Genomic DNA, 27,306 nt, shown 5'->3' with positions numbered 1-27,306 from the left:
AACCTCAGTTTCCGGATCTGAAAGGAGGGGAGTTAATTCCCACTTTGGCCAGCACACAGGTCAAGCAATTGATGAATTATAAATAGCGAATGATGGTCCCCACATATAAGGAGGCGTGTGAGCTGCAGGCTCTGCATTCCCTCAGCCCTTGCTTCTCTTTGGCTCCTTAGGGTGTCATAATCACTATAGCACACAGTGCATAAGATACTTGGAAGGTCAGTGGGGTGAAACAGTAGGGGAAGCAGGAGGGGAAGACCCCTGAATGCCTGGGTGGCTGTGATCTGGGTCTGAGCCTCCCAGCCTGCCCCTTCCACCCAACCCTGCCTTCCCAGCCCAGCTTTGGTCCCTGGAGCTCTCTCCTGGGACTTCCCTCCTCCCCAGGCCTGGCTCTTGGCTCCCAGCCCAGCTACCATGGAAACAGGTACCAGGGTGACAAAGGATAGTGCTGGGTCCTGTTTCCACCTAGTCCTGCTGATGAGTATTTTCAGACCACAAACACTGAACTGCTCTGCATCAATCTAGGCTCTTTCTGTGTGCTCACTCAGGCAGAATTCAAGTTTCCCTTCCTACGACCAGGACCATGTCTACCAGCCTGACCACTTGTGAGTGGAAGAAGGTCTTCTATGAGAAGATGGAGGTGGCCAAGCCAGCTGATAGCTGGGAACTCATCATAGATCCCAACCTCAAGCCCAACGAGCTGGCCCCAGGCTGGAAGCAGTACCTGGAACAGCATGCCTCGGGCAGGTGAGCAGCCCAGGTGGGAGGGGTCTACAGGCAGCCTTGGGGGCATCTTCCAAGGGGAGGCAGAGAGATCCATGGAGCCTGGTCCTAAGGTCAGCTCTAGTTAGAGGACAGAGAAGGAACTTCCAAGGGGGTCAAAGAGGCCTAGGTTCTAATCCCAGCTGTACCACTGACTCCCTGGGTGACCTTGGCAAGTTGTTTTCTGTCTCTGGGTCTTGGTTTTCTACTAAACAAAGAGCTAAAATGTCCTTACAATCTCTGACATTTTAGATGTTTTCACATTTTCATAATCTCTTAAAGAATAATGGGGACTGAGGGGAAGAGGCCATGAGGTCCACTGGGAAAACCTTTAGCTTAGGGTTGTGGCCTGTGCTCTGCTCCTAGGTCTATTTAGTCAACTTAGTCTAATTTGACCTAAGTACAAAAACATTTATTGTCTACCTGCTATGTTCTAGAAACTGCCTTTATGGCTAACTAATTCTATGAACTGGCAAAAATTCCCTTTCCCTTCCCCCCAATTTTCACATTCACAAAACCAGAAAGTTGGCCTTAGGTGACCAGTTAAAACCATTCCAGCTCTATTGTCTATGGGCCTGCGACAAAAAGACTTAGCTTGGGACACAATTTCCCTTAGGTCCTTAAAGTCCAGTGTCCTATACCTCATATGAATCTCATGCTTTCCATAGTGCAAGGAGTCCTTGAGGCTAAGGGGACATATCCATCTGAAGCCCACATGCCTCTCCTTCTTCTAGACTGTGATTTGGGATCAGAACCACAGAATTCCCTGCCCAAGCTGCTTCAAACTCACCTTCAGGGCCTATGCAGGCCTCTTCCCCAAGTCCACTGATTCAGGGAAAGATGGTTCCCGGGGCCCTCAGGGAGGCCAACAGGTGGCTATATTTTGGGGATGTGGATACGCAGAACTTAAACACAAAGAGTGGGTTATTCATGCATGTTTTATGGTGAGGCATGCTGATGGGGGTGGCACTAGGGGGCAGGCTGTGGGGTGGGGAGCTTCTGTTTGTACTCTTGTTCTAAGACCTATCAATGTTAGAATGAACTTGTCTTTGGGACAAAAGACAGAGAGGCAGAGGTTGGTTGGTTTATTTCAATTCACATCAATTCTGGAAACATTATTGTGCACCTGTTATACACTGGGTCCTGGCTTTGTCTCTGGCTGGCTGTGTGTACATGGAGAGCTCTCTTTCTCTCTGCTTCTGTTTCATCCCAATAAAATGAGGTTGACTAGATGATCTTTAAGGTCCCTTGCACTAGATCTGCTGTTTAGAAATTGAAGGTCTGAGATCTAGCTTGAGGGAGAGGAAACAACTCTGCATTGGTTTGATTAAAAAGCTGTAAAAGAAGGAGACAGAACACACAAAGCTCCTGAGTTGGCTGTTGCAAAGGGCTGGGAACTTGGGCCCAGGAGCCCAGGGGCCTGGGGGATTAGGGGCTGAGCTCCACAGACTTGTGGCTGCTCCTTGCCTCAAGTCTCCGCTAGTCCTGTTCCTGGCTGGTGACCTGTGGCTCCCAGCTGGCCTCAGGCAGGCCTTCAGAACTGCAGCTCTTATGTTACTCTACACACAAGCTCACTCTCTTTGTAAGTCTCCTTGTAAGCTTAATCCTGGTGTCCCACAGCTCTGGCCCAATATGAGTGGGGACCAATCAGGCTGTTTCACTGGCCAGTGGGCTATACTGGCCTTGGGCTATACTGAAAGTGTTCTGTGCTTATGTTGTCCATGGGATCCAGGCCTCAGGGTCAGGTTTGGCTTCATCTCTACTCCACAGCCTGGACTGTGTGGTGGTTGGCATTACATAGGTACTAAGTGGTGTCTGTTGCACTGAATTGAGATCCTCATCAGAAGTCCTTTGGGCCATTATACAGGGGACCCAGAGAGAGTCGTCAGTGAGGGCAGACCCAGTAGACGCTCTACTGTAAAGCAGTTCTAACAGGTTCTGGAAGAGGTTCCTCGCAGGAAGGAAGGGACTGTCCTGGAGGCAACGAGTGTTCCATCACTGAAGGTGAGCAAGGGACACTTGAGGGAGTGGGGCTTGGCTATGAGTCCCAGACCACTTCCTCCCACCAAGCTTAAAGCTGGGACTCAAGGGGGCCCACTTTGTCTCAAGTGTGGCCTGTGTGTATGTAACTGTGCACCTGTGCATGTGTGTGGAAGAGGCTGAAGACTAGCATCCATTTTCCAGTCTCTGTGGCAAGGCTAGTGTGGGGTCTAGGGATGATTTGTCAATGGGTAAGAGGGTGTTCTTTGTTAAGGTACAGGGAGCAAACTTTCTAGTCCTCCCCCTGTTGGTCCATCACCCATCCATGGTCCATCACCCTTCCACCAGTCCGTCTGGTGGGTTCTTTGGTGGATTCTTGGAGGTTATTCTCTGAATTATCCTTGGTGGTCCATGCTCAAGTCGTTCAAGCATCTCCTTTCCTCCCCAGAGCAGGCAGGATGCATGAGTGAGACAGGTAGAGACAGGGGGTCTGAGTGAAAGGAGCTTATTGGACACCATCATCCTGCAATTCACAGATGAAAAATAAGGCTCAGATTTGAGGGTTGAGCCCTATGCAGGTACAGGTGCATGTCCTGAGTTCATTAGGCTCAAGGGTTGCTGAGGCCACAGGAAGGTGTGCAGGGTGCAGGCTGGAGAGACTGCTAGAAGCCAGATGGCTCCAGTACCAGGCTCCTGAGGACACTGCTCGAGTCCCAGGTGAGTTCACTGAGAGGAGGCAGAGCGTGTGGAGCGCTAAGGAACCCAAGGGACAGCCAACAAACAGCCTTTACCTCTAGGCACAGGCACGCAGGACTCATTCTTTCTGGGCTCCTCCAGGGCAGGCTGTCGCTGGGAGGGAGGCGGACCCTCTCCATCCTTCCCTCCCCTCCCCGCAGGTTCCACTGCTCCTGGTGCTGGCACACCTGGCAGTCAGCCCACGTGGTCATCCTCTTCCACATGTACCTGGACCGCGCCCAGCGGGCGGGCTCGGTGCGCATGCGCGTCTTCAAGCAGCTGTGCCACCAGTGCGGAACCGCGCGGCTGGACGAGTCGAGCATGCTGGAGGAGAACATCGAGGGCCTGGTGGACAACCTCATCACCAGCCTGCGCGAGCAGTGCTACGATGAAGATGGCGGCCAGTATCGCATCCACGTGGCCAGCCGCCCCGACGGGGGTCCGCACCGCAGCGAGTTCTGCGAGGCCTGCCAGGAGGGCATCGTGCACTGGAAGCCCAGCGAGAAGCTGCTGGAGGAGGAGGCGACCACCTACACCTTCTCAGGGGCCTCCAAGCCAAGCACCCAGGAGGGTTCGGGCTTTAACTTCTTCTCCCTTCGCTGGTGCCTCATCGGGGCCTCCCTTTGCCTGCTCATTGTCTACCTGCAATTCTCCTTCCGCGGCTCTTCCTTCTTTTAGTGGAGCCGCGCATGTGGGCTGGGAGTGGGGGAAACCGTTCTGGTTGTGATTCTTCTGCAGAGTCAACATATGCTTTGGACAGCTCTCTCTTGGCCTCAGTTTATTCCTCTGCAAAATGGGAGGTTTGCTCTCGGGGATATATAATGGTCCTTCCATTAAAATTTACAGAGGGGGGGTCTAAGTTGGATTTAGGCTTGGTGGTAGTAGTAAACCCACAGGGAGGTCTCTTCTCCCTCCACTTCCTCCGCCCCCATCTCTACCCCACCTGTCGCTCCATTTCCATCTCCCACACCCCATTGGGACCCTAGTAGGTCCTGTCGTGCCCTGGCCTCATCTCAGGTTCATGTTCAGCCTCTGACCTGCCACTGTTCCCCTTGGAGTAGCAGTGATCCCTCCCATACATCAATACTCAGTGCATCTTGATTTAGTCCCTCTTTTGGAGAGTCTGCTCCCACCATTCTGAAAGTTTCAGATTTCGGCTTTGGTGCTAGAGCTGCACTCTCCACTTTGGTAGTCACTAGTTTTATGAGACTATTTACATTTCAATTAATTAAAATGAAATAAAATTACAAATTCATTTCCTCAGTTGCACCAGCCACATATCAAGTGCTCTGTAGCCATGTGTGGTGAGTGGCTACCATATTGGGCTATGTAGACATAGAACATCATCACAGAAATTTCTACAGGACAGCACTAGTCTAGAGATTGAAAATCTCACTTCAATGTATGTGAATTCATAAAAATAAGAGGGGGGCACAGGTTTAAAGGATGTATCATGGAGCCTTCTAGGGACGGGGACAGGTAGGGATGAGGTGTGTTAGAGATACACAAATAAATTTGTAATCTCTGTGTTTCTGGCTCTCAGTGGATTGGGATTTGTGGGTCCCGGTCTTGTCTAAACTTATCTCCTGGGAAGGAGGACCCTGTTGAAATCCACTACAAGATGATGGCACTCAATCTCTCTTGCTTTCACTGTGTGTGGGGGGGGGTGTATGGGGGGGGGTGTCTTGGAGAATATATTTCTGTGTTTTAAAGGAGTGTGTGAGCTACAGCTAATTACCACTAATTACACAATGCAGGGAAATACTCCTCTGCCATCTTGAATAAAAGTACCATTCAGCCAATTCTATGGCTATCCTGTTCCTGGGAAGTGTCATATTAAGCAGATCTAGAATCTTTCAGGTACAGTGGACCTATGTGTCTCCATCTAGAGAAAGTGATGACCAAGGGGAAGCATGAGTAGTGGAGGCAGACAGTACCTGTCTGCTAGCACCTTCTCCTTTTCCCAGTCCATGAGACTGCCCCATTAGGGGGAATGTATTTGCTATGCCCATTTTCTTAGGCATAGCTGTGACTTGGGCAATTTGACTCATGGTTCGGTGTGAGATGACCTTGTGTTTATTATTGTCTGGAATAGGAAACAGAAACTCTCTTATTCACACTCCTCATTCTTTCCTGACATTCACACCTTTCCATAGCCCACCCTTAGAGCATCTATCCCAAGTGGTTTCTAAGAAGTGATGATGAGGTTCAAGGCTGGTGTGTCCAGCTAGCTACATTTGGAGAGGGGGGTTGATTTGGACACTGTGTCCCACCTGGCCACTTGATATCAGGCTGGCTTTATTCTCCAGCTTTAGCAGGGGGGCTCTGACGTCTTGTCTGAATTCCCCTCTGGACTTGTAGGCGCAGAAAGGTAGGCCGTCTGGAAGAAGCTACCTCTCTTTGGTGGGTACACTAGAGGTACAGGAGACCAGAGCATTTGTGAACTGGGGGCACGAGACATTGTGTTCACTTCTGTTAGCTACAGAGAATGCTGAACTGGGCCTGGGAAGAGTGTATGCCCCGTGGGGTGCTGCTCAACTGCAGACACAGGGTGGCTTCTGGGGGTCAGCCACACTTCTGCCTGTCTCACCTGCTCTAGATGTTGCATCTTATACCTCCTTCTGGAAAATTCTGTGACGGCAGTTGTGCCTCATCCTCCCCTTTCTGTTTCCTCTCTGTTGTGATATTCCCTCTCTCTCCCCTCCCTTACACACCGGGGTTCCCCTGGGGGCTCTCTGTTGGTCTTCCTGGGTACCATGTACATGCTCACGTGGTAGGTTCTCATGCCTGGGAACTCCCAGTCTTTGTAGCTCTAGGAGCACTGCCACCGAGCTCCAGGCCCACAGACCAAGTGGCCTGATCCCTGGGAGCTCCCTCAGCATGACGAAGACTGATCTCTTCACTTTGCCATCCAAACTTGTTCCTTCCACTTGTTAGAAATCTAGGAGTTATCTCCTAATCCTCCTTGGCTGCCTTCCTTACCCGTCCCTGCACAAATGGATCAATGAACATGACCTGTTGATTGTTCTTCCCAAGTTCCTCTGGCTTGGTCTCCGTTCTTTCTTCCCACTTCTGGCTGCCCAGACTCATCCTTTGGTGTTCCTTGACTCTGCAGCCTCCTTAATAGTCATCAAACTTCTAACGTCCCCTCAGACAGTCTGCCCTGCCCTCTATCACTCTCTAGTGATTTCTATCAATCAGATATAGTCAGCTCACTGCTTAAACTCTTCCAGAGATCTTTCCTGCTAATGGACAAAACTTAGTCTCATTAGCTAGGCATGCCTCGTTTTCTAGGTAATAATAATAATACAAGAACATTCATTGAGAAGGAGCTCAATAAGCAGTTGTTATTATAATTTACTGTGTGTGAGGTGCCATGCTAAGTACTTTGTGTACATCATCTGTTCTGAAAACAACCATTTGAGGCAGACACTATTATCATCTTTAGTATGGCTGAGGCTCAGACGCTGGTTCATGTGAACCCAGTGAGTAGGTCCCAGAGGTAAGGTTGAAATCCAGGGTCTCTCTGATTTAGAACTTCAGTTCTCGGTCACGATGTTATCCTGCCAGTCCCAACAAGCCAGTGCTCCTCAAACTGAGATGTCCACTCTCCAGGAACCCTGTCCCCATCTGCCTTTCAGGAGCCTTTTCTTCAGGGTCAGCTGGAGCCTTAGCTCCTGTGTGAAGACTTCATTCGCATCTCACCCCCGTGGGACGGCCTCTGCTACTGTGCTTGTCATGTTGTGTTGTCACTGCTGTCTGCACATGTGTCTGCTAACCACAGTCACTTGTTTTTCACTTACCTCTCCTCAGTACCTGGCACACAGTAACTGCTTAATCAGAAGGTTGATGGACTAATTTCTTGTCTTGGATGCAGTAAAATCTCCCACACCTTCCCTCCCACCAAGAACCATCCTGTGTATGTTTTGTGGACTGTGGTACCCCCAAATTGGGAGGGAAGTACATACTAACTTTTGCCAGCTATTATGTATAATCTCAAACCCTTACTAGCAACTCTTGAGATAGACACTGTAATTATCCTCACTTACAGAGGGGAAAATGAGTCTGAGCAAGATGTTTAGTTTTGCAAGGCTTGGAGCTGGTTAGTGGAGGAACCCAGATGGCCAACAAATGAAGAACGAGATAAGCCTGTATGGCTTAAAACATGACAGGTACTGAGACCCCCAGCACCTTGCCCAGAGGGCAGAGCCACCCTCTAACATCTGGATGCCATCTGGACTTCAGACCAATAACTGAAGACAGAAAGGGAGGCTGGATTTCTAGAAACGTGGTAACAGAGAAGTCTGAAAAATGTCTACTGGAATAGATGACAGGAAGTTTAGGAGACCTCTCGTAGACATTCAGTGTAAGATTAGCCCAATGATCATGTGCCTCTGATGCTGTTATGGGGAATGAATATTTGTACCCCACTTCTCATGTGGCCTTTGTGACCTGGAAAGAGATGTTTCTTCTTATTATTAGTTTTTGGTGTCTGTGTATATCCTACAACTACATCTGTGTATATCCTACAAGTACTAGGAGTTATAGGAAGGCAATGCTCTGTAACCCCCATGTACATCTTTGTGGTGATTTTATACCATTGAATAAGCACAGATAGCATGCATTGGTTGCTGGTTGGCAGTCTGCAGACTCCCTGATGAAGAGTACAGTAAAGCATGCAAAAGTATGTGATGCCAAGACTCAAGATCTGGGTACTAGTCCAAGGATACAGTGGAATGGATCAGTATAAACTCATTAAAAAACCCAGAAAAAATGGTATTGGGGTATATTCTATGGTTATAGAGTTATATTTTCTTCCATAAGTCAATATACATCTACTCTATTTGATTGCTTGCTTGTCCTAAGTTCCACGATCACAAAGGTAATCAGACAGTTTCTGACTTGGAGGACCCATAATGTGCGCTAATCAATGCTATGCTAGGAGAGAAGACAACCTAATCATGTTTCAGGGGCTCGGGGCTTGGATTGGTTTCTTAGAAGAGGAGTCATGCAGTGGGTATGTCTTGAAGGATGTATGGAAGTGGTTGGGAGGTCAAGACTAGGGAGCCCCAGGGAGGGAGACAGGAATAACCCATTTCATATCCAGGAAGCAGTAAGCAACCAAGTACCAAGAAGAAGTCAGGAGGATAGAGCACAAGAGGAATCTGGGAACAAGGCTAGCAAAAAGGCTAACTAGTATCTGACTTTCCTACCTTGTGGAAAACAAGGTAGCCTGGAATTGGGTAAAAATGGTTTTCTTGGCTCAAGTAAGGAGTGAGGGAAGAATATTTTGATTTATGGTAAACATTTTATTGTTAGTTTTAGAACTTGTCTTAATTTTTTTTAAGATTTTATTTATTTATTTGAGAAGGCAAAAGAGAGAGAGAGAGAGAGAGAGGGAAAGAGGGAGAGAGAGAGAGAGAGCATGAGCAGGGGGAGAGGTTGAGGAAGGGAGGGAACCAGACTCCCCATTGAGCAGGGAGCCGGATGCAGGACTTGATGATCCCAGCACTCTGGGATCATGACTTAAGCCAAAGGTAGATGCTTAACAGACTGAGCCACACAGGTGCCCCTAGAACTTGTCTTTAAAAGAAAATGAAAAGATAATACTGAACAGCAATCTTACCCTGGTGCCTCCTAGAAGCATTAGAATGGCTGCAGGTGCTGTACCTGACACCACCTGTGAATGAGAGGAAGCATTTAATCTCCCCTCACTGCAATCTCCATCCACACTTCTCTCTCTCCCCAGCAGCTGAGAAGACTCTCAGCCTCCGCTTTAGGGATAGACATGAAGGATGTCTTCAAGTGCTCTGCGGGCAATGAGAATCTGGGCTGCAGATCACAAAGCTATTAACTTCAGTGACATAACAGAAAACGTTGTTTATTCAATACTGAAATAAGGTCAATTAACTATTTTAATGATCAATGAAAGTAGGCAATTTGTTTCTGGTCCCAATTGTTCACATATGTTAAATTCAACTGAGGACAGTTATGGTACAAATGATTTTTCCTTTTTTACTCCTTTTTATAACTATAATTCAAACAAATTACTTCCTTAAATATTTGACTATACATATGTCCATATCCATTATAGATACATTGAACAAGAATAAATGTTTCTAACAGAAGAAAATGTTTCTAACAGAATGAAATATGCAAAACTTTTGATGTGTGTGTGTGTGTGTGTTTATACATCAGTAAGTGCTTATATAAAAGGTGAGAAAGAGAAAAGCAGCCTCTGGCATCTGGGAGCTGCCCTAACATTCACAGCTGGTTGTGGTGTTCACCTGTTGAACACAAACACTTCATAAAACACCAACCTCAACTGGATCTTTCTGGGGTGATGCTGAGTCAAGCATAAGACCACTCTGTAACTGTATCTGAATAAAAACAGAAGCATGCACATTGTTCAAACTGCAAAAGATGACCAAACAACCCCCCATCGTGGCCAATATGAATGGCCACTATTTCTTTACCAGTCATATCTCCTGGCCTTGTAGATAAGAGTAATTAAGATATCCCATCATAGAATTATCCCCACTTTCTTATAATATCCATTCCAGAGTGCTGCCCATTTGCACAAACCTTCCCCCACCTGTCACATGCCCCAGTGCTACAGTGTGTCTTTTCTAATGCCCTCTTACTGAGATGCTTCAAGTTTGCTAAATGCATCCTTGATCTTTGCAATCAATCAAAAAACCCAACTTTGTCTGGTAACACGTGTGTTTCTTGTGGTCTTTGGAAATTGACAAGGAGGTTATATATCACTTCTTCTAGTATCCATGGGGTGTTCGGATGTCTCTGTGAACTCAAAAACAAAAATACGTAGAAAGAGTTTTTTCTGACTCTGAGATATTTAACTCAGAAAACCGAACAATTAATCAAGTAAAATAAAATTTAAGGACTTAGATGTTTTAAAAGGGTGTTTCTAAATCTTAGGATAAAAATGAAATATATGTATTTGTCTTTATTTAGAAGTTAAGGAGTGCAACTTCATGTAAAAATTATTTCTATTTCATGCTTTGTAATCCTTTAACAAACTATTTTATAGTATGGGTAGACTTTTAACAATTTTATTTCCCATAAAAAGTTAGACAACAGGGGCACCTGAGTGGTTTAGTAGATTAGGTATCTGACTCCTGATTTTGGCTCAGATCACAGTCTCAGGGTTGTGAAATCGAGTCCCACAATCGGCTCCATGTTGGGTGTCGAGCCTGCTTAAGATTCTCTCTCTCCATCCCTCTCTGCCCTCCATCCTGCTCAGGCCCCCCCCCTCCCCCTCTAAAAAGAAAAAAAAAATTAACAACAAATGTCTATTCTAGTACTGATCATATTCACATTTTTGGAAAATGTATTTTTACCCATATTCTTGAATCTATTTCAAGAATGTTACATAAGCTATTAATTCTTTTGGTAGAATAGGGACAAATTTCACATACCCTCTTCCCTGCCAACTTGGATTTCCAGTTTTGTTAGAATGAGCTAATATTTTATTACTAAATTAAGAAAATCCTTTATGGCTTATATGGTTTCTTTCAAGAACTGTATTAGACACATGCAGTATGTTTCATAATGTTAATTTAGAAATTGACTTTTAAATTTAAAATTTTATTTCTCCTCACCATCTTTATGCAAGCCCACCCAACTTTTGAGGTCTTTATTTTGATTTATTTTCTTCCTTTCATTTGAAGCACTTTTATGAGAAGTATTTTCAGAGAGGGGCTGTGGTTGGTTTGGCTGTCCAAGATTTCTGTTGCTTTTATTTCCCCAGAATAGCTTGGCTAAGATTATATTCTGTGATCACAATACTTTGTTTATTTATTTATTTTGTCTCAAAACTTGGTGGCATCATTTCAATGTCTTCTGGAGCTTATTGAGACAGAGAAAAATTTTGTTATCAACCTAATTTTTCCTTTCTTTTACATTGCCTGATATAACGTGTGTGTATGTGTGTGTGTGTGTGTACAATAGCCTCACAAATCTTGTAGAGAATACAGTGCAGAGAGTTTCTGAGGTTTTGCTTGTTTTGTTTTATTTCTTGTAGTAACGTCATCCACGGAGGAGAGGGAGACATTTATTCTGATTTTTTAGATTGTCTTTATGTGTTTGAACTATAATTTTTCATATAATTAATGACTTTTCTCCCCCGATGCTTAGAGCAGGGAGATGGAGGGAGTGTTCTGTTATAGACTGTGTCGTGTCTCTTCAAATTATTTGGTCTCTGACAAAAGGAGAAGAAAAATGCCTTATTTCCTAGAAGTTTGGTTTACTGGAAGAGAGGTCATGTTATCAAGGGGCTGATAGGGAAGGAGTCTCCCTTAGATGTAGCTACCCTGCATGGCCATAGGAGTATGGCAAAACTGTCCTTTTCTGTATTTTGTGGAAAATCAATTTGTTGTTGTAGAATTGCTTCTCTCGCTGACTGCCAGGAATACCTTATTAGAAGTTGACTTTAATAGTGGTATTCCCTTGCTTCACTTTTCTGCAAGTTTAATCCAAAATTAGAGCAGTGACTAGATGCTTCCTGTGTAGCGACCTGGTGTAGTTCCAGAAGTGGGGTGGAGACTTGCCCCCTGTGACTGTCCTTCCACTGCCCTTGCCACTCCAAGCCTGGAAAGATGAATAGGTACTCTTCTGCTAGGAGAGGTGATCTTTTCCTCTTAGTGCTGAGGTGAACTTTTTTTTGCATATGGAGATCCACAGATTGGTCCGCATTCAGTGGCATTGGGCTTACCATGGTATCATACATATATCTCTCAGCATTTTGGGAATGTAACATTTGTGGTTCCCAGTGAATACAGATATCTCTCTCTTTCTACTTTACATTTGATTATGCCATAGGGAATTTAGAAAGTTTAAAAGTTTCGGAGGATAGGTACATTGGCTGACATGTACCACCTTGAACCTGAAGGTATAACTTCTAATTTGGATTTTAAAATTCTACTCCTGTAAACTTACTTGAATTTTCACTAGATCAAGATAGTAAATAAATAACCTTATAGATTTAGATACATATTAGGTGACATTAAGTAACCATTTTTTAAAAAAAATTAGTACATTGTATTCATGCATCTCTGGTCCTTCAAAGAGTTCTTTTCTTAGGTGTGACTGACCACTAGTTCTCTCCTAAAATCCTTTGTCCCATTTTCCACAGTAGTAGGCTCTTAGCTGGGCATACAACCTCCTAGAATAAAGCCTACTTATCTCAGACCTTTTGCAGGTAAGTTATGTCTTTGTGACTAAATTCTGGCCAATAGGACGTAAGTTACACAGAATGAAAAGCATTGGGGAAACTTCCTTAAAAGACAGTGTTTAGGTATCAGATGGCTGTTTAAGAGAAAATTAGTGGCATAAAACAATAGTAATAGTTGTTATCTTTCATGGCTGCTGAGGGCAGAAAGAACTCAACTGAGGGCTTCCGACTGGCTGTCTCTCATGCAGCTGCACTCAGTTGCTGGAGCTGAAGCATGGAGGGCTGGCTGGGTAACTTTTTTCATGGAGTCCAGAGTCTCCTTCATGTGGGCTATTGAGCCACCAGGCTGAAGGTGTCAAGAATGAGAATCCCAGTGAGGAAAGCAAAGTTTAAAATTTCTTTTGTGACTTAGCTTGGCAATCACATAGTGTCAGCGTACCATATTCAATCAGAACAATCACAAAATTTTCCCAGTTTCAGAGAGAGAGTAAATAACTCACCTTTCAATAAGAGTGTGTCAAAGGCACACCAAAAGCAAAACATATGGATTGGGATCTGTTGTTATTCCCACAGATGATGACTATGATGACCATGTGTCTTTTGTTCTCCTCACCTTTAATTTTTTTTGGGGGGGGGGGAGTTAAGCCAGCTGCCTCAACACAGATCTGCTATCTGTGGTCATGAGGCCAAAACCACACATGACAGAGAGACAGAAGTTACCTAGTACCTAATACCACCAAATACCTTATCAGCCATGGATCATCAACCTGAAATTTTATGCACGAGAGAAATAAACATCCTAGCTCTTAAAGCCACCCATGACTATTTTGAATTTTGGGTCACTAGGAACTGAACCAGACCACCAGGAACACATCAGGGCCCTAGTTCATTAGTCTGCACATTGGAGCCTCAGTCACATAGCATCAAGTGCTGCCTCCCAAACTCACCATGCATCCCTGGCATTCTTGATGTCCAAGGCTGCAATTCTCTGGTCCTCATTCTTCACCAACAACTAGTTTACTCCCCTCCTTCAAGTCCAAGAACAACAAAAAATGCCCATCTTTTAGGAAGCTGTCTCAGATGCCTAGAGACAGAATTAAGGATGTCATCCAGCACATTCTCACACCCTGTTTTGTGAGCCTACACTTAACAAATCCACACTATCTCGAATGGCAGCTATTAGCATATCTTGGAATCTCCTGCTGCCTTATAAATTTCTTGATCATGAGGAGCATTTTACATTTATCTTTATTGTCTTCCTGCTTGGCAGTTTTCTAGAGCACCCACCTCAGGATCCCTTATGCTCAATAAGGCTCAATAATTTTGTTCTATGAATCTCTATTCACTTTCTCCCTGATGATAGGAGAGAATTTTGTATTCATAATTTTGTACTTTTTTTTAGAGAGGGCACTGTCTCTGGATTCATTTTTTCCTTGGAAAATATGAAATGGGAAATGTTCTATGAGGAGCAAGTAGACATTGAAAGAAGGAAATGTGCACACAGGTCCTGCAGACACTTGGACCAGGATGAGCAGTTTAAGAGAGACTACAGTGTATGGCCAGTTTAGGGACTGGTGAGCCCATGTATTTTCTAGAGGGTGAAACATTGGTGCAAACCAAACTTTAAGAAGTTGAAACCAGGGGCGCCTGGGTGGCTCAGTGGGTTGAAGCCTCTGCCTTTGGCTCAGGTCATGATCCCAGGGTCCTGGGATCGAGCCCTGCATCGGGCTCTTTGCTCAGCAGGGAGCCTGCTTCGTCCCCTCTCTCTCTGCCTGCCTCTTTGCCTACTTGTAATCTCTGTCTGTCAAATAAAATAAATAAAATCTTTAAAAAAAAAAAAAAAGAAGTTGAAACCACATTTCTGACAGTCTCAAAAACCTGAAAAGGATCATGGACCTTTTTTTCTTTTCTTTTTAGGAAGCTGTGATTTTTTTTTTTTTGGAGCTTAGAAAGGAGACAGTGATATCATCAGATACGTATTTATAAGTTGAATCAGGCCAAGTGTATAGAATATATTTGAAGGAACTGGGTTGGGAGTTGGAGAAGAGACCCAACAACGAGAGGCCAGTTAGGAAGTTTTTAAAAATAGTTCACAAGAGACATAATATGGTCCTGAATTAGAGTGGTGGCCTACTATGACAGCAATGGAGAGAAACAAAAACAAAATGCAGACCTTTAGAATTCACAAGATGTGATTACTTAAATGTGCCATTAAAAAGGAGAGGGAGAGAAATATGATATGAGAAGAAGTAAATTTAGGCATTATTGGGGGGGTAAATGTGATAGTCAAAGACATTAGGGTCAACATTCATTCTATATTTGACCAGCATTTTGTGAATATTTCATACATTCCAGGCAATCAGCCATAGTCTCTGCTGTTGAGGAAAACCCTTTTGCCAGGAGCCCAACATGCATACAAAATATTGTTAGAGAGTAAGGTAATTACTACAATGAAACATAACAAAACAACACACAAATAGTCATCTTATTTCAGAATTGTTTAGATGCATAGGTCTCCTGCTTTGGGTTATGGGTTCTAGAAGAACAAAGCCATATATGGTTTGCATCAGTCCTCTGGAGTTGCCAGAATTAGATCTATACAGAAATGCCCAACCTCTTTTAAAGAAGGAAATGGGACTCTGGAAGGATCTGGAAGACGTAGGTTTAGGTGGGCATGGAATCTGAGGACTGAACAGGACTAGAAGGTTGTTGCTGGTTGCAGGAATCTTTTCTTACCTCTTTCACCTCTCCTTGGATCAAAGAACCAAGCTTTCCTGTTACACCAGTCCTCTTAGAAACCCTGTTCCCTTTAACCCCTGCTATCACATGTTGATGAGCCAAAGGGTTTATTTTTTTCTCAGGGCATTTCATTGGTTCATCAGTTTATAATAAAAGATTTATGACTAAGAAGTGCAGAAGTAGGGCAATGGGGAAGAGAGCATAAGAAGATAGTGGTGTAAAAAGATTGAAAGCTGAGTAGATTTCCCATGATGCTGTGGGAAAAAGAAAACCCCCAAACCCCCCAAACCCTCCATATTTGTGTTGTCAGCATTCAGACAAGTTCCTACCTGCTACCAATACACTGTGTGGTTTGGGCAAATCACTGCACTCCTCCAGGCTTTTATCAGCACGACCACCCACCACTCCTACTGCGATACGAGGCCTGGTTTCCAGTTTGACCAACTGACATATACAGACATTGGGGAACTTCCCAGGGAAAAAATTCCACTGCATATCTAAGTGCAATTCAGTTGATTCAGATATGTCTATCTGAAGGAGGGTGGGATGGGGTCTTGCAGTATTAAAGGTAAGTATTGTTCTGAGGAACATGTGCAGAGGTGTATGTGTGCACTGGATAATGGGGTAAGATGTTGTTCTTGTGTTGGCGCAGTCCAAAGTTTTAGAATCACCGGTATAAGGAAATGGCCGTTGGGGGCATCATGGAGAGAGTGATGGTCCAGGGAAGTGTTCTTGGTCCTGGGCATAACACTGGGAAAGATGGGTCTGGACAGACACAGCAGTGAATGAGGATGGAAACGGCTGCAAAAGGGAGCTCCTGACGCACATGAGGTCTCCTTGGTGGGTCTCCCCTTCATGAAGGAACCTTGCAAATGTAATGACAAGTGGGTGAAAAGGGAGATTATGTAGGTCAATGATTCTGAGACCAGCTATAAATGGGAAATGGATTGGGAGTATAGTTCAGGAGGCTGGAGGGCATTTGGATAACACGCAGGAGGGTGGTTTATATTAGATCTGCAGTGTTCAAACTCAGTTTTCCCTTCAGACCTTTTGTAGCTATGAAACTCTGTGGCAGAATCCTGTACAGAGGTCCAGAAAGAATTTCTGCAACATGCCCTTGCCTGTCCTGGCTGTCCCTGAGTCCCCTGTGCGGCAAGCTGTAAGCCTAATTTGGGAAGCCTGTAATGACTAACACTGGCTCAGAAGGTGTCTGTGATCATTTCTAGGGAAAATTCTTTGATTCTATGGCTCAGGCAAAATTCTGTGTCATTTATCAGATTGTGACTTCTTTTCGAAGCCAAGATTGAATTTTAGTCATCTCTGAATCCTTAGCACGGCACCTGTTATAAAGTGTTCAATAATCGAGTGTTTGATGAAAGTGAGTCTTTTTTGCCTAATTCTTTGCAATTCTGGGACCAACACAGTGCTCTCTGCAAAGTGGGTGCTTTTAAAAAGTTGGCAGAATTAAATGAACCAAACCTGGCCCTGAAATTGTAGACGAAGCTGTCATGTACCAATAAAGCCAGCAGAGGGCAGAAGAGTTCAGTTTAACAACATCTGCCTCCCGGAGCCAAAGCAGCTATGCTCAGCCAGGGCAGCAAGAGCAGGTCTGTTTGTTTCATGGGATTAGGAAATGCACAACCAGAAAACGATGGAGACACAAAGCATGAAGGCCTGACATATTAATCGCCAAAGCGGGGTCTGGAGGATTTAGGCTTGGTGGCAGTAGTAAACCCCCCAAAGGCAAAGCCAGGCCCACTGAGCTCAGGTTCTGCTCAGTCAAAGCAGGCACAGGAGGTGAAAAGGATTGTTGGGGATGACTGAGTTAAGAGGATGAGAGAGAAGGTAGACAGGGGCAAGAGCAAGGAAGGGATATGAGAAAGGAGAACACAAGAGGAAGAGAAAGGGAGAAGGGGCAGAGCAGAGTGAGAGGTGAGAGGGAGAGTGGAGGCAGAGTTTGTGACTCCAGCATTTTCTAGAATTGAGTTCTTCAAAGATACAGGCTCTGCATCAGAATCTTTGCAGGGGGCACCCCAGCATCTGTGCATTAAAAATGTTTCCTAGGCAATCGTGTTGTGAAGTCAGGCTTAAGAATCGTTAGTCTAGACGAATATTTGTAGTTTTGAGTGTGAGGAAATTGGAGTAGCTGTAGGGCTACGTTCTCTCCACAGGACATCTCTGTGTTTGTGTAGCCCCTGCCACATGCTTCAAAGTGCAGGTCTTAGGATCAGCCCAAAGAGGAGCTTCACAATCTGTTCTGTACTATTCTGAGGGACAGGGCTCTGGCTTCTCGCCTCACTTCTCAGACCCAACTCTTCCGGCGGATGGCTGCCCTGGGAAGGTGCCTGGAAGACCCCAGATTTAACACCTTGTTTTTAGGAGGCAGGTAGGAAAAGAGAATGGAGAGGTGTTCTCTGGGTGGCCCAGTGGGGCAGAGCTCATTTGTCACTTTACTGGGGAGCCCTGCAGAGAAGTCACAGATCAACAAGTGGGAGGCTTCTGGGAAGACTGATGGAGTCACGATGAGAAGGGGAAATTGAGAGGAGAATTAGGGACAAAGTTTCCTTACCTACATCTAGTGGGATGGGAAATGTTGGAGTGGCAGAAAGAGTTGTGACATCAGCCCAGCTGCATGCTGTGTAACCTGGGCCCTCTGTTGCCTTGGCCACTTGATACTAACACACTCCATTAAATGTGGCACACGGGCTCACACTGCTCTTCACTCCTATGGTGTGCCATGGACATATGCCCATGTCAGTGATCATGGATATGTCCTCCTTAGGCCTTTCAAGAGATGTAAAAACTCTTAAATTTTCAGTCACTATATTAACATTTTTGTATTATGCCTTCACGTCATTCATGGCATATAGGAACAATTATACTGAGCAGTGTTTAAAGGTTTCTCTTTCTGAAGCTCAGGGAGGACTAAGGCTGCATGGATATGTGTTCCTGAGAGTGTCAGCAGTCTAGGGTTGGGATATACAGAGCATACAAAAGAAAAGAGACTGTTTTCTAATAGTCTTAGAACTTCTTGTAGTCACAGTTATGATGTTCATGAGGTTCATGATGTTTATCCTACCTACAGAATCCATAGAGACCTCACATAGAAGGAGAGAGAAGTTTATCTTCATCCCAACATATATTTTTTATGGACTACTCTGTACTTCACATTTTTATGGTCTCCGAGGAGGATACAAACACAGCTGAGACAAGGTTTCTCCTCTTCTTACAGATTCCCAAGAAATGGAAATATAAAGTGATCTGTGAGAGTCTCTACTAGGAGCACAGGAGAAGGCCATATTGATTCTAAAAGACTCTTGTAAACATCTTAGAATAAGTTGTCCTATGTCAACAGATATGTGTTCCAGGTGGAGGGAGGTGTGTGTGCATACAAATGGATTCAAGACACTTCAGGGTGTGTAGAGGAATGAGCAGGTGGCTGAGGTACTGGGAGGCCTGGGATACAAAGAGCGACACAGAGTGACACTGACCAGGAAAGTCAGGGACTGAGGAACATGACTGTCAGGCTGATCTGCTTGAATTTGAAGTGCTTGGTACTGGGGAGTCATTGAAACCTTTTGAACTGGAAAGTGACAGGATAGAGACCAGACAGAAAAATTCTGCAAGAGACCAGTCTGAGATGTCACCACCCAGTCTCTCTCATGGAAAAAGTTAACCTTACAGCCTTCATTCATTAACACACTCATGCTTCATTATCTCATACAGTCTCATTAGGCCAGGCTTTGTAGAAGTTGGTGAAAGCCAATTTGGCAGGCAAGTCTGACTCCTCTACCATCAGCAACTATAGAGGCATGAGCTGGGACTCTGCCAACTGAAGTGCAGCCCAACAGAAGCCCTTAGAGGATTGTAAGTTTTCATTCTAGGGCTCCACGGTGACAGGGTTGCTATAGAAGGAAGGTACCTATGGAATTCTCCTGTACTCTACCATTTGGCAAGAAGTCTGCATGCTCACCGTAGACGACCCCATCACCCAAGCCACAAACCACCAAGTTTGCCCTCTATTAGGTGGGTCATATACTCCAAATTGGTCTCCTCCCAACTTAAGTCAAACCTTGAGACAGCTATAAATCTGAGACAATTCAATAAATGAATTCACACTAAAGTGTTAATAGCTATGGAGTTTTGAGGTCTATGTCTCCAAGGAAAAGTATATAAAAGAAAAGAGACTATTTTCTAATGAATTAATTCCAGTATCTGTGTGCTGGATTTCTATGGAAGAGATCTTCCTAGGCCTTCAAATCACGTGTGCTCAGTGTGAGGCACGCCTGCTTCCCTTGGCAGGTCAGAGCATAAGCAGGGACAATGAGCACCCAAAACCTGGTTCATTTTTATCACCTTTTGGCTCACAACTGGCTGTCTTCCTCTGAGTAACAACAACAAAAACAGGCCTTTATTTTTTACCATGTGTTATGGGTTACCAAGCACTTTCTCTTACATTGTCTGAGCTGGTTCTTAAATCCTATTTTAGCAAAAGCAAGGATTATCACACCCCTTTGAAGCAGGAGAAAACTGAGAACTTAGGTCTAGGGGCCTCAGACATCCAAGCCAGGACTCTTTTCTGATTCCATGTTGCTTTTCCCACAGCCTGAAATTCTCTCCTCCTCCTCTTCCTCCTCCCCTTCCTCATCTTTCTTCTTTTAAGATTTATTTGTTTGAGAGAGAGAGAGAGAGAGAGAGCACAAGCAGGAAGGGTAGAGAGAGAGGAAGAGAATCTCAAACAGACTCCACAGTGAGCACAGATCCAACACAGAACTCCGTCTCACGACCCTGAGATCAGGACCTGAGCCAAAGTCAAGAAAGATAGATGCTTAACTGATCAAGCCACCCAGGTGCCCCTTTCACCCTCTTCTGATTGGGAAATAAAATGGCTTTTCATTTGCAAAATATCCAGAAATCTTCGTCAGAAACTCACTTCCTGTACTCTCAGGAATCTGTGGGATTTGAAGACATTTTAGAGAATGTCTGGATTAGTCTTTTGGGATTACCAGTGGTTCTTCTCATTTCCTTAACTTGATATCCAAACAAGCCATCAGCATGTCCTTCAAACCTAATCAGGCCCCATTTCCCTCATGGCTATCACTCCAGCCCTGAATGCCATCTTCTCTGGCCTGAATTAGTCTGGGGAATATGGTCCCCAATAATAAACACAAACTACCTCCTCTTTCAAGGATACAGGCCCCGGGGGGCTTGTTGTTGGAGGCCTGGGTTGGGGAGGTATGAAATGCCTTTATGTTCAGCCAACCAGTTGGGCCACTACTCTTTAAAGGAGAATGTGTCCCTTCCATTCTGACTCCCGTTTTCTCTTAAATGATTCTTAGGCTATGCCTCTGCTTCTATGCCTGCCCTTCTACAATTAATTCTTTGCTTAGCAGAAGGCATTAGTTTCAAAATATCAAATCAGGTCAGTCCCTTACTCAAACCTACCCTCCCCAGGAAATATTTCCTTAACAGAGCCTTCAAGGTTCTATGTGATCTGACTCCTGCCTGGCTGGCTGGCCTCATCTGCTAGCCCTCTCTGATTCACTTACTCTGTTCTAGTGCCCTTGCCTAGATATTTAACAACTAGATATCTAGTTGCTGATATTTGAATGTACCAAGCATGCTTCCACCTCAGGGCCTTTGCACTGACTATTCTTCCACCTGACAAGGAAATGTCTTGTTGCAGATATTTACATGGCTAGCTCCTTCACCTCATTCAGGCATCTTAAATATTTCCTTAAATATTTCCTCCTTAGGAGGAGGAAATATTTCTTAATATGCTTAAATGCTTCCTCCTCAGAGGAAATGCTTAATGCTTAAATATTAAATGCTTAAATATTTCCTCCTCAGAAAGATATTCTCTAACCTTCACACTCTATATCTTGCATTAATGTTTATCAATTTGGACGCATATTAATTATTTGATGTGGTTATGTTTTGTCTCCTTTAGTAGGACTTTGTCTATCTAGTTCACTGCTAAATCATTGACCTCTCAGCAGTGCAGATTCTCAGTACTTATGTGTGCAAAGAATTTGAGTGAATCAATTTTACAGAAGGAGAAACTGAGGTCCAGAGTGGGGAGGGCAGGTCAGTAGCAGAAGCAAGACTCAAGAGCAAATGTTCTTTCTAACAGGCCTATGAAAGCTTCACTGCACTGGCCTCCTCCTTCATATTATATAAAAGCCAGAATCTTTTTCCATATAAAGTCCTCATTTTGAGAAAGAAACAGCATTTTTATATCACAATGCAGTCTACTTTGTCCCTTTACTTCTTTGAACTTAAACTCTTTGATTTTTAAGGCTGGAAGGAACCACAAAAATTACCTATCAAGCCTTTTATCTTGCAGATGAGGAAAGCAATGGCCAGCTGGACCACGGCAGATCCAGAACTGGAACCCACGTCTCTCAACTCCCAGTACAGACACTTTGTACATCCCTGCATTGCTGAAGGTTGAGCATCTATATCTGCTTACAATTTACTCTTTCTCATTAAAATGGGTTTCTATGCCTCATATTGGCAAGTAGTCACCCCCAAATGTACATTTCATAGGGTGATGGGATATTGCTTCCAGGTATCTATCACATGGAAGAGACCTGGATGCTTTCTGTAGACACTTGGCTCCTGGCTGCAGGCTGTTCAGCCAGGTATCTCTTGCATCCTAAGAACAAGGGGGGGTGTGAAACATTCTAACATGGAATAACACCCTCCCTCTGATTTTGCCACTTCCTGGTTGCGAGCCTCTGTGAAAGACACTTATGCTCTCAGACCCTTAATTTTCTTCTTTGGGAGATTGGGCTAGCATGCCCTAATGTGCAGATGAGGAAGTACTTTGTGAACCACAGAGGGCTGCATAAGGATGGGGAGAGGTGATTCCTGGGGACCAAGGGCTGAAATAGCTCCTCAGTACAACCACAAACCTCTCCCCCTCCCAGGCTTTGGTACTTGGAAGAAAAGCTCTGGGGGTTGGCTGCAGAGGGCTTAGGTTAGGGAGGTATGAGGTTCCTCTCTGGGCTACATCAATGTTTATGCAAAGCTTGATCATGGAAGAATTCCTGTCCCCTTTTGTCCTGGCTTCTCTTCTCCAGTGGTTCTTAGATGTTTAACAATGCAAGGATTATAAAACAAAACCAAACAAAAATAAATACCAGAAATCAACTTATCCACAGCCCTAGCACTTCAGCAGGGCTATGAAGGAAGTAACATGACCCAACTACTCCCATGTAAGTATTTACATAGCTAGACACCTTGAGTACTTTTCCTGAGAAGCAGGAGAGGGAGGGAGAGGCTAGAGGCAGAGGTTGGGGTAGATAGTTATCAGCCAGGCTGGATGGGAAGGGAAGTGCAGAGAAGGAGAGAGAGAGCCAGCTCTAACCAGACTGAAGTCAGAAAATGATGGCAGAGAGGGAGAGCTGCGAAGAGGAGTGAGGAGAGGGGGCATAGAGAGAAAACAAAAAGATAGAATAGGAAAGATCCCGAGAGAAAGTCAGAGAAAGGTTAGGGAAAAGGAGAAAGAGGAATGAGAAGCAAGGACAGAGGCAGAGGATAAGGACATGGGAAGAGAGGAGCAGGAGTCTGGGGAGGGGAAGTCATAGAGATCCCAGAGCACAGAGCAAGGGAGTGGGGCTGCAGTTTGTTCCTGGGATGGCTGCTGTTATAGGAAAACTCTTCTTCTCTATTCAGTGGGGCTACCAAGGACCAAGTCTCGGCCAGAAGAGATATGAGATTATTTGGGGCGTTGAGGGGGGAATGGTGCCTGTGGACAGTTGGGCTGATATAACTGGATTCTGAGTCTCCTGTCAGGGGCCAAGGAGTTTCCAGGATATATAGAGAAAAAGAACATATAGTTCCCAAGTTGGGTTCCTCTGTCCCAGATTCATTGTCCTCCTAGACTATTCCAGCACATGTGAGTGACTTTTTAATGCCCCAGTTGTGGCTGGCCTTGTCTGGACCTGCCAAACCCTGGAAACGTTAACACTCCTTGTGGACTTTCTCACAGCCTTGGCCTACAGACACAAAAGAACATGGTGACAATTCTCCAAGCCATTCAGGATACCTCCAAAACCCTCCTGCCTTTGAACATGGTAGTTTTGGTCTCAGTATTGAGAATATATACAAGATGCATGGCTGGGGACAGGATTGGTGAAGTTCTTTGATTCACTTGAATCCTGGAGACAGAGAATATCTTTTTAGCTTTTGATGAGCTTGAAGGACATACTCTGTTAGCCCTGGAAGAGCCTGCAGAGATCATCTAGTTCATGCTGGGACATTAGCTAGTTCTTCCTTGATAACAAATTATTTCGGGTGGGGGGGAAGCTGTTGAAACTCTGGTCTGGACACCAAACATCCAACCAGACTACAACCATAATTCTAGGACAGTATTTCTTAACTTTCCTTTTAATGTGTGTGGGGATCAGGGGAGTTCTGGATCTGACCAAGAATCTATTGATTCTCTTGCCACATAGACACAGAATAGTGGTCACATGTGTTCAGGGGGTTCTTGGATTTTGCATGTTCAGAGTGGGGGGTCCTTGACCTAAAACTGATCCTCCAGGCCAGGGATCTGATAGATACCTTAGAGCTGAGTGAGAAGACCCCTGGTCTTGAAATGTGGAGATCTTGCCCTTGCTGAAGCTGTGCAACATTTGGGCCAGAGCATTGCACTACCCATCACTAGACTCAGCAACTCTGAGGTTTAGTAGATGGTTTCTGAGATCGCTTTCCAGCTCCAGGTTTCGAGGCACCAAAATGGAGTCAGGCTCACTTTTTAAATATTTAATATATTTTGTCACAGAAGAAAGGCAGGAAGACCAGAAATCTTGTAGCTGCTGAGAAAGTGGGATGGAGGGTGAGGCTCAGGTACTTTCTCCACCGGTGTAGAAATAACTGAAGTTCTTGTAGAATCCATCACATCTTAATTTCCAAGACTTTTTCACAGAGATAATGGAGAAAGAAATGATTCACTCCTAACATCCACATTCCATCTCAAATCTGTTTTTAGAAGAATGATTCTGAATCCCCCCTTCTCCCACACAAACACTTTAGCATTTGTCTGACCCTCTTAAAATGTTTGAGTATGATGAAAGACAGAGTTGTTTGGGTATATTCTGTGTCTGCAGGGGTGTGTGATGGAGCATTTGCTTCTTCCAAGGCTGGGGGTTTATGTGTAATTTAGTGTGTGTGTGTGCATGTGTATGAGTGAAATCATGGAATGTGCGTGTGCACAGCAGTGACAATATAAAAGATTGTATAGATACTGTGGTATGTGTAAAATCATGTGGGCCTATGTAGGTGAAGGATTATAATTTTTTTTTTTTAAGTAAACCACTTTGGATTGTGTAGCCTCCTCTTACTTCTGTGATTGATTTCACGAGGGTAATGGTGCGTAAAAGCGCTGGTGAGATCTGGGGGCGCCTCCTCGTCTGACGTCAGAGAGAGAGTTTAAAAAGCGGGGAGCCGGTGGAGAGCACACAAGCCGCTTTAGGAGTGGCGAGTTTCAGAGCTATCGCTGCTGCCTGCGGATCCTCTCCTAGAGTTTGACCAACCGTCCTCTCGCTTGGCTTCCCCGGCGCGGAGATGCTGTCCTGCCGCCTCCAGTGCGCGCTGGCCGCGCTGTCCATTGTCCTGGCTCTGGGCGGTGTCACCGGCGCGCCCTCGGATCCCCGACTCCGTCAATTTCTGCAGAAGTCCCTGGCTGCTGCCGCGGGGAAGCAGGTAAGGAGACTTCCTCGACGTCTTCCCCTCCCTCTCCCGAATCCCTCAATCTTCTCTTAGCCTTTACCCTACCCCTTTGGGTGGATTTAGGAGGTGCTCCTGAGGAGTTTCGGTGCTCTTCTGGGTCCCTCAGCTCCCAAAGCTCTCAGGAAAACTTTCGAAGTCCAGAATCTCCTCTTATCTCTCTTTTTTCCTGGTCAGCGCGGTCGGTCACAGTTCAGGTAAGTTCTCTGGCATTCAAGAAAATCCCAAGACCCGGGTAGCTGAGCAGGGATGAGGCAGCCATCCCGCAGGGCTGAACGCGGAGGTGCTGGCCCAGGTGCTGAAAAAGAGCGGCCCTCTGAAGGCTCCCTTCCTGAGGAGTTCCTCCCTCCACGTTGCTAAAGGGCACCCTGCAGACAAAACACAGTATGTTTAAGATTGTGAAAGATCTCGTTCTCCACAGTTAACTTAGCAAAAACGGTAAGAACAATTCCAGTGTGTAGCTCATGAGCTGGGAATTGAAATTGAATTAAACTGTTGGCACTATATTATCTTTGCAAAACTGTATTAACAATCTTCTATTTGTGTGTATGCATGTGTTACATCTATAGAGGCAGGAAGCACGCAGAAACATTTGAGTGTTTTTAGTGTATCTGTGTAACTCGGTGATTATAGCAACTACCCTTATTTTTATATCCTCAACTGATTTTAACTGTGCAAAAGTGAACAGCTGTGAAAATTGGGTTTGGGGTGTAGCTGAATCTGCTTCCCAAGTTAGGCTTTGCCATTTCTTTTTCTCCAGCACCCACCATCATCCTCATCCCTTCTCTCTATATCCTTTCTACCCTCTACAGGAACTGGCCAAGTACTTCTTGGCGGAGCTGCTGTCTGAACCTAACCAGACAGAGAACGATGCCCTGGAACCTGAAGATTTGTCCCAGGCTGCTGAGCAGGATGAAATGAGGCTGGAACTGCAGAGATCTGCTAACTCAAACCCTGCCATGGCACCCCGAGAACGCAAAGCTGGCTGCAAGAATTTCTTCTGGAAGACTTTCACATCCTGTTAACTTTATTAATTATTGTTGTCCATACAAGACCTCTGATTCCTTTCCTCCAAACCTCATCCCTCTTCCCTAATCCCCCAGTCCTCAGCAAGACCCTTGCATTAGAAATTGAAGACTGTAAATACCAAATAAAATTATGGTGAAATTATGAAAAACAAAAATTTGATTTCTCGTTGTGTATCTTTTTGTTCAATAATATGGGATTAGTTTCAGTTGTGATTTCAGTCAAGTTACTTGATTTAGTTACTCGAAATCTCACAGACATAATATTTAAAATTCACTGTGGTAATAAAGGTTCTGTCCTAAATGGAAAGCCTTAGAGTTTGGGTCATTTCAAACAAATAATTTCAAATAACTCTATGAATTCTAACTTTAACTCAGTGGCAATTATTGGGTAAGGCTGCAGCAAATACCAATTGCATATTAAATACAACTAAAATTAGATATTGAAATGAGTGTTTATGGGTAAATGGGTAAGCAGGCTGAAATATCCAACTATCTACCAGGCTAATATGTAAAACACATGAAAAATGGAATGGAGGAATCATTTAGAAGCTGAGGGAAAGAAGCTGGCTTAAATAGCTAAAATGTAGTATTGAGTCTTTAAAAAATTGTTTATTTGTGGACATTTATCTACAGAAACACCACTGCCTTTGTATCTTCTTTGACAATCCTCTCCATAACTGAACAAGGCTGCCCATGTTTTAAAAGGAAGCTCTTAAATTTTTTTCTCAGGGGAAGATATTACTTTTGCTCTAAATTTGCAGATGAGAGTAGTATGGGTTGCAAAAAACATGAGTATTAGTTTACTCGGTGAATGCTATCTATTGAAGGTATCAGAGCACAACATTATAATTGCAGGGTAATTGAAGAAGAGATCTCAAGCCTTTTCTTGATTTGATCAGAGAAAGTATCAAATAAAAATGCAAACTATAATAAAAACACTCAATACATGCTAATTATTATTATTAATATTATAATGACATACTGAATAGTACCACTCAAGACAGAGATTAAAACATTGCTAATTTAACTCACAGAGACTCTAAATAGATGTCCCTTCGGGGAAGTCTGTTTTAACTATCAACTGTATTTCTGAATAGCTGCAGTAGAACAATAAATCCAATATAAATACATAAACTC

General features: G+C 44.5%; 2 protein-coding genes across 2 annotated transcripts; both read left to right on the top strand.

Annotated features, from left to right (window-relative positions):
* Positions 1–474: 474 nt before the first annotated feature.
* RTP2 (receptor transporter protein 2) lies at positions 475–4,152 on the top strand. Its single transcript, XM_004745501.3, has 2 exons — positions 475–744; positions 3,636–4,152. Exons 1-2 carry the CDS (start codon positions 581–583, stop codon positions 4,150–4,152), a joined length of 681 nt encoding a protein of 226 aa, XP_004745558.2. The 5' UTR covers positions 475–580.
* Positions 4,153–24,863: 20,711 nt separating this feature from the next.
* SST (somatostatin) lies at positions 24,864–26,324 on the top strand. Its single transcript, XM_004745230.3, has 2 exons — positions 24,864–25,117; positions 25,954–26,324. Exons 1-2 carry the CDS (start codon positions 24,980–24,982, stop codon positions 26,164–26,166), a joined length of 351 nt encoding a protein of 116 aa, XP_004745287.1. The 5' UTR covers positions 24,864–24,979; the 3' UTR covers positions 26,167–26,324.
* The last annotated feature ends 982 nt before the right edge of the window (positions 26,325–27,306 follow it).

This window comes from Mustela putorius, unplaced genomic scaffold (genome assembly GCF_011764305.1).
Source record: "Mustela putorius furo isolate JIRA1106 unplaced genomic scaffold, ASM1176430v1.1 tig00003834_pilon_pilon_pilon, whole genome shotgun sequence".
Taxonomy (NCBI): domain Eukaryota; kingdom Metazoa; phylum Chordata; class Mammalia; order Carnivora; family Mustelidae; genus Mustela; species Mustela putorius.
The sequence above is the reverse complement of the archived record's forward strand: the minus strand, read 5'-3'. Positions and strand labels throughout refer to the sequence as shown.

What these genes read in the sequence shown, in the direction of transcription:
- SST (XM_004745230.3), top strand. Translation starts at nt 24,980, where the DNA reads ATGCTGTCCTGCCGCCTCCAGTGCGCGCTGGCCGCGCTGTCCATTGTC. An exon ending in CTGCTGCCGCGGGGAAGCAG is followed by an intron (nt 25,118 to 25,953) that starts GTAAGGAGACTT and finishes TACCCTCTACAG; the next exon opens with GAACTGGCCAAGTACTTCTT.
- RTP2 (XM_004745501.3), top strand. Translation starts at nt 581, where the DNA reads ATGTCTACCAGCCTGACCACTTGTGAGTGGAAGAAGGTCTTCTATGAG. An exon ending in GAACAGCATGCCTCGGGCAG is followed by an intron (nt 745 to 3,635) that starts GTGAGCAGCCCA and finishes CCCTCCCCGCAG; the next exon opens with GTTCCACTGCTCCTGGTGCT.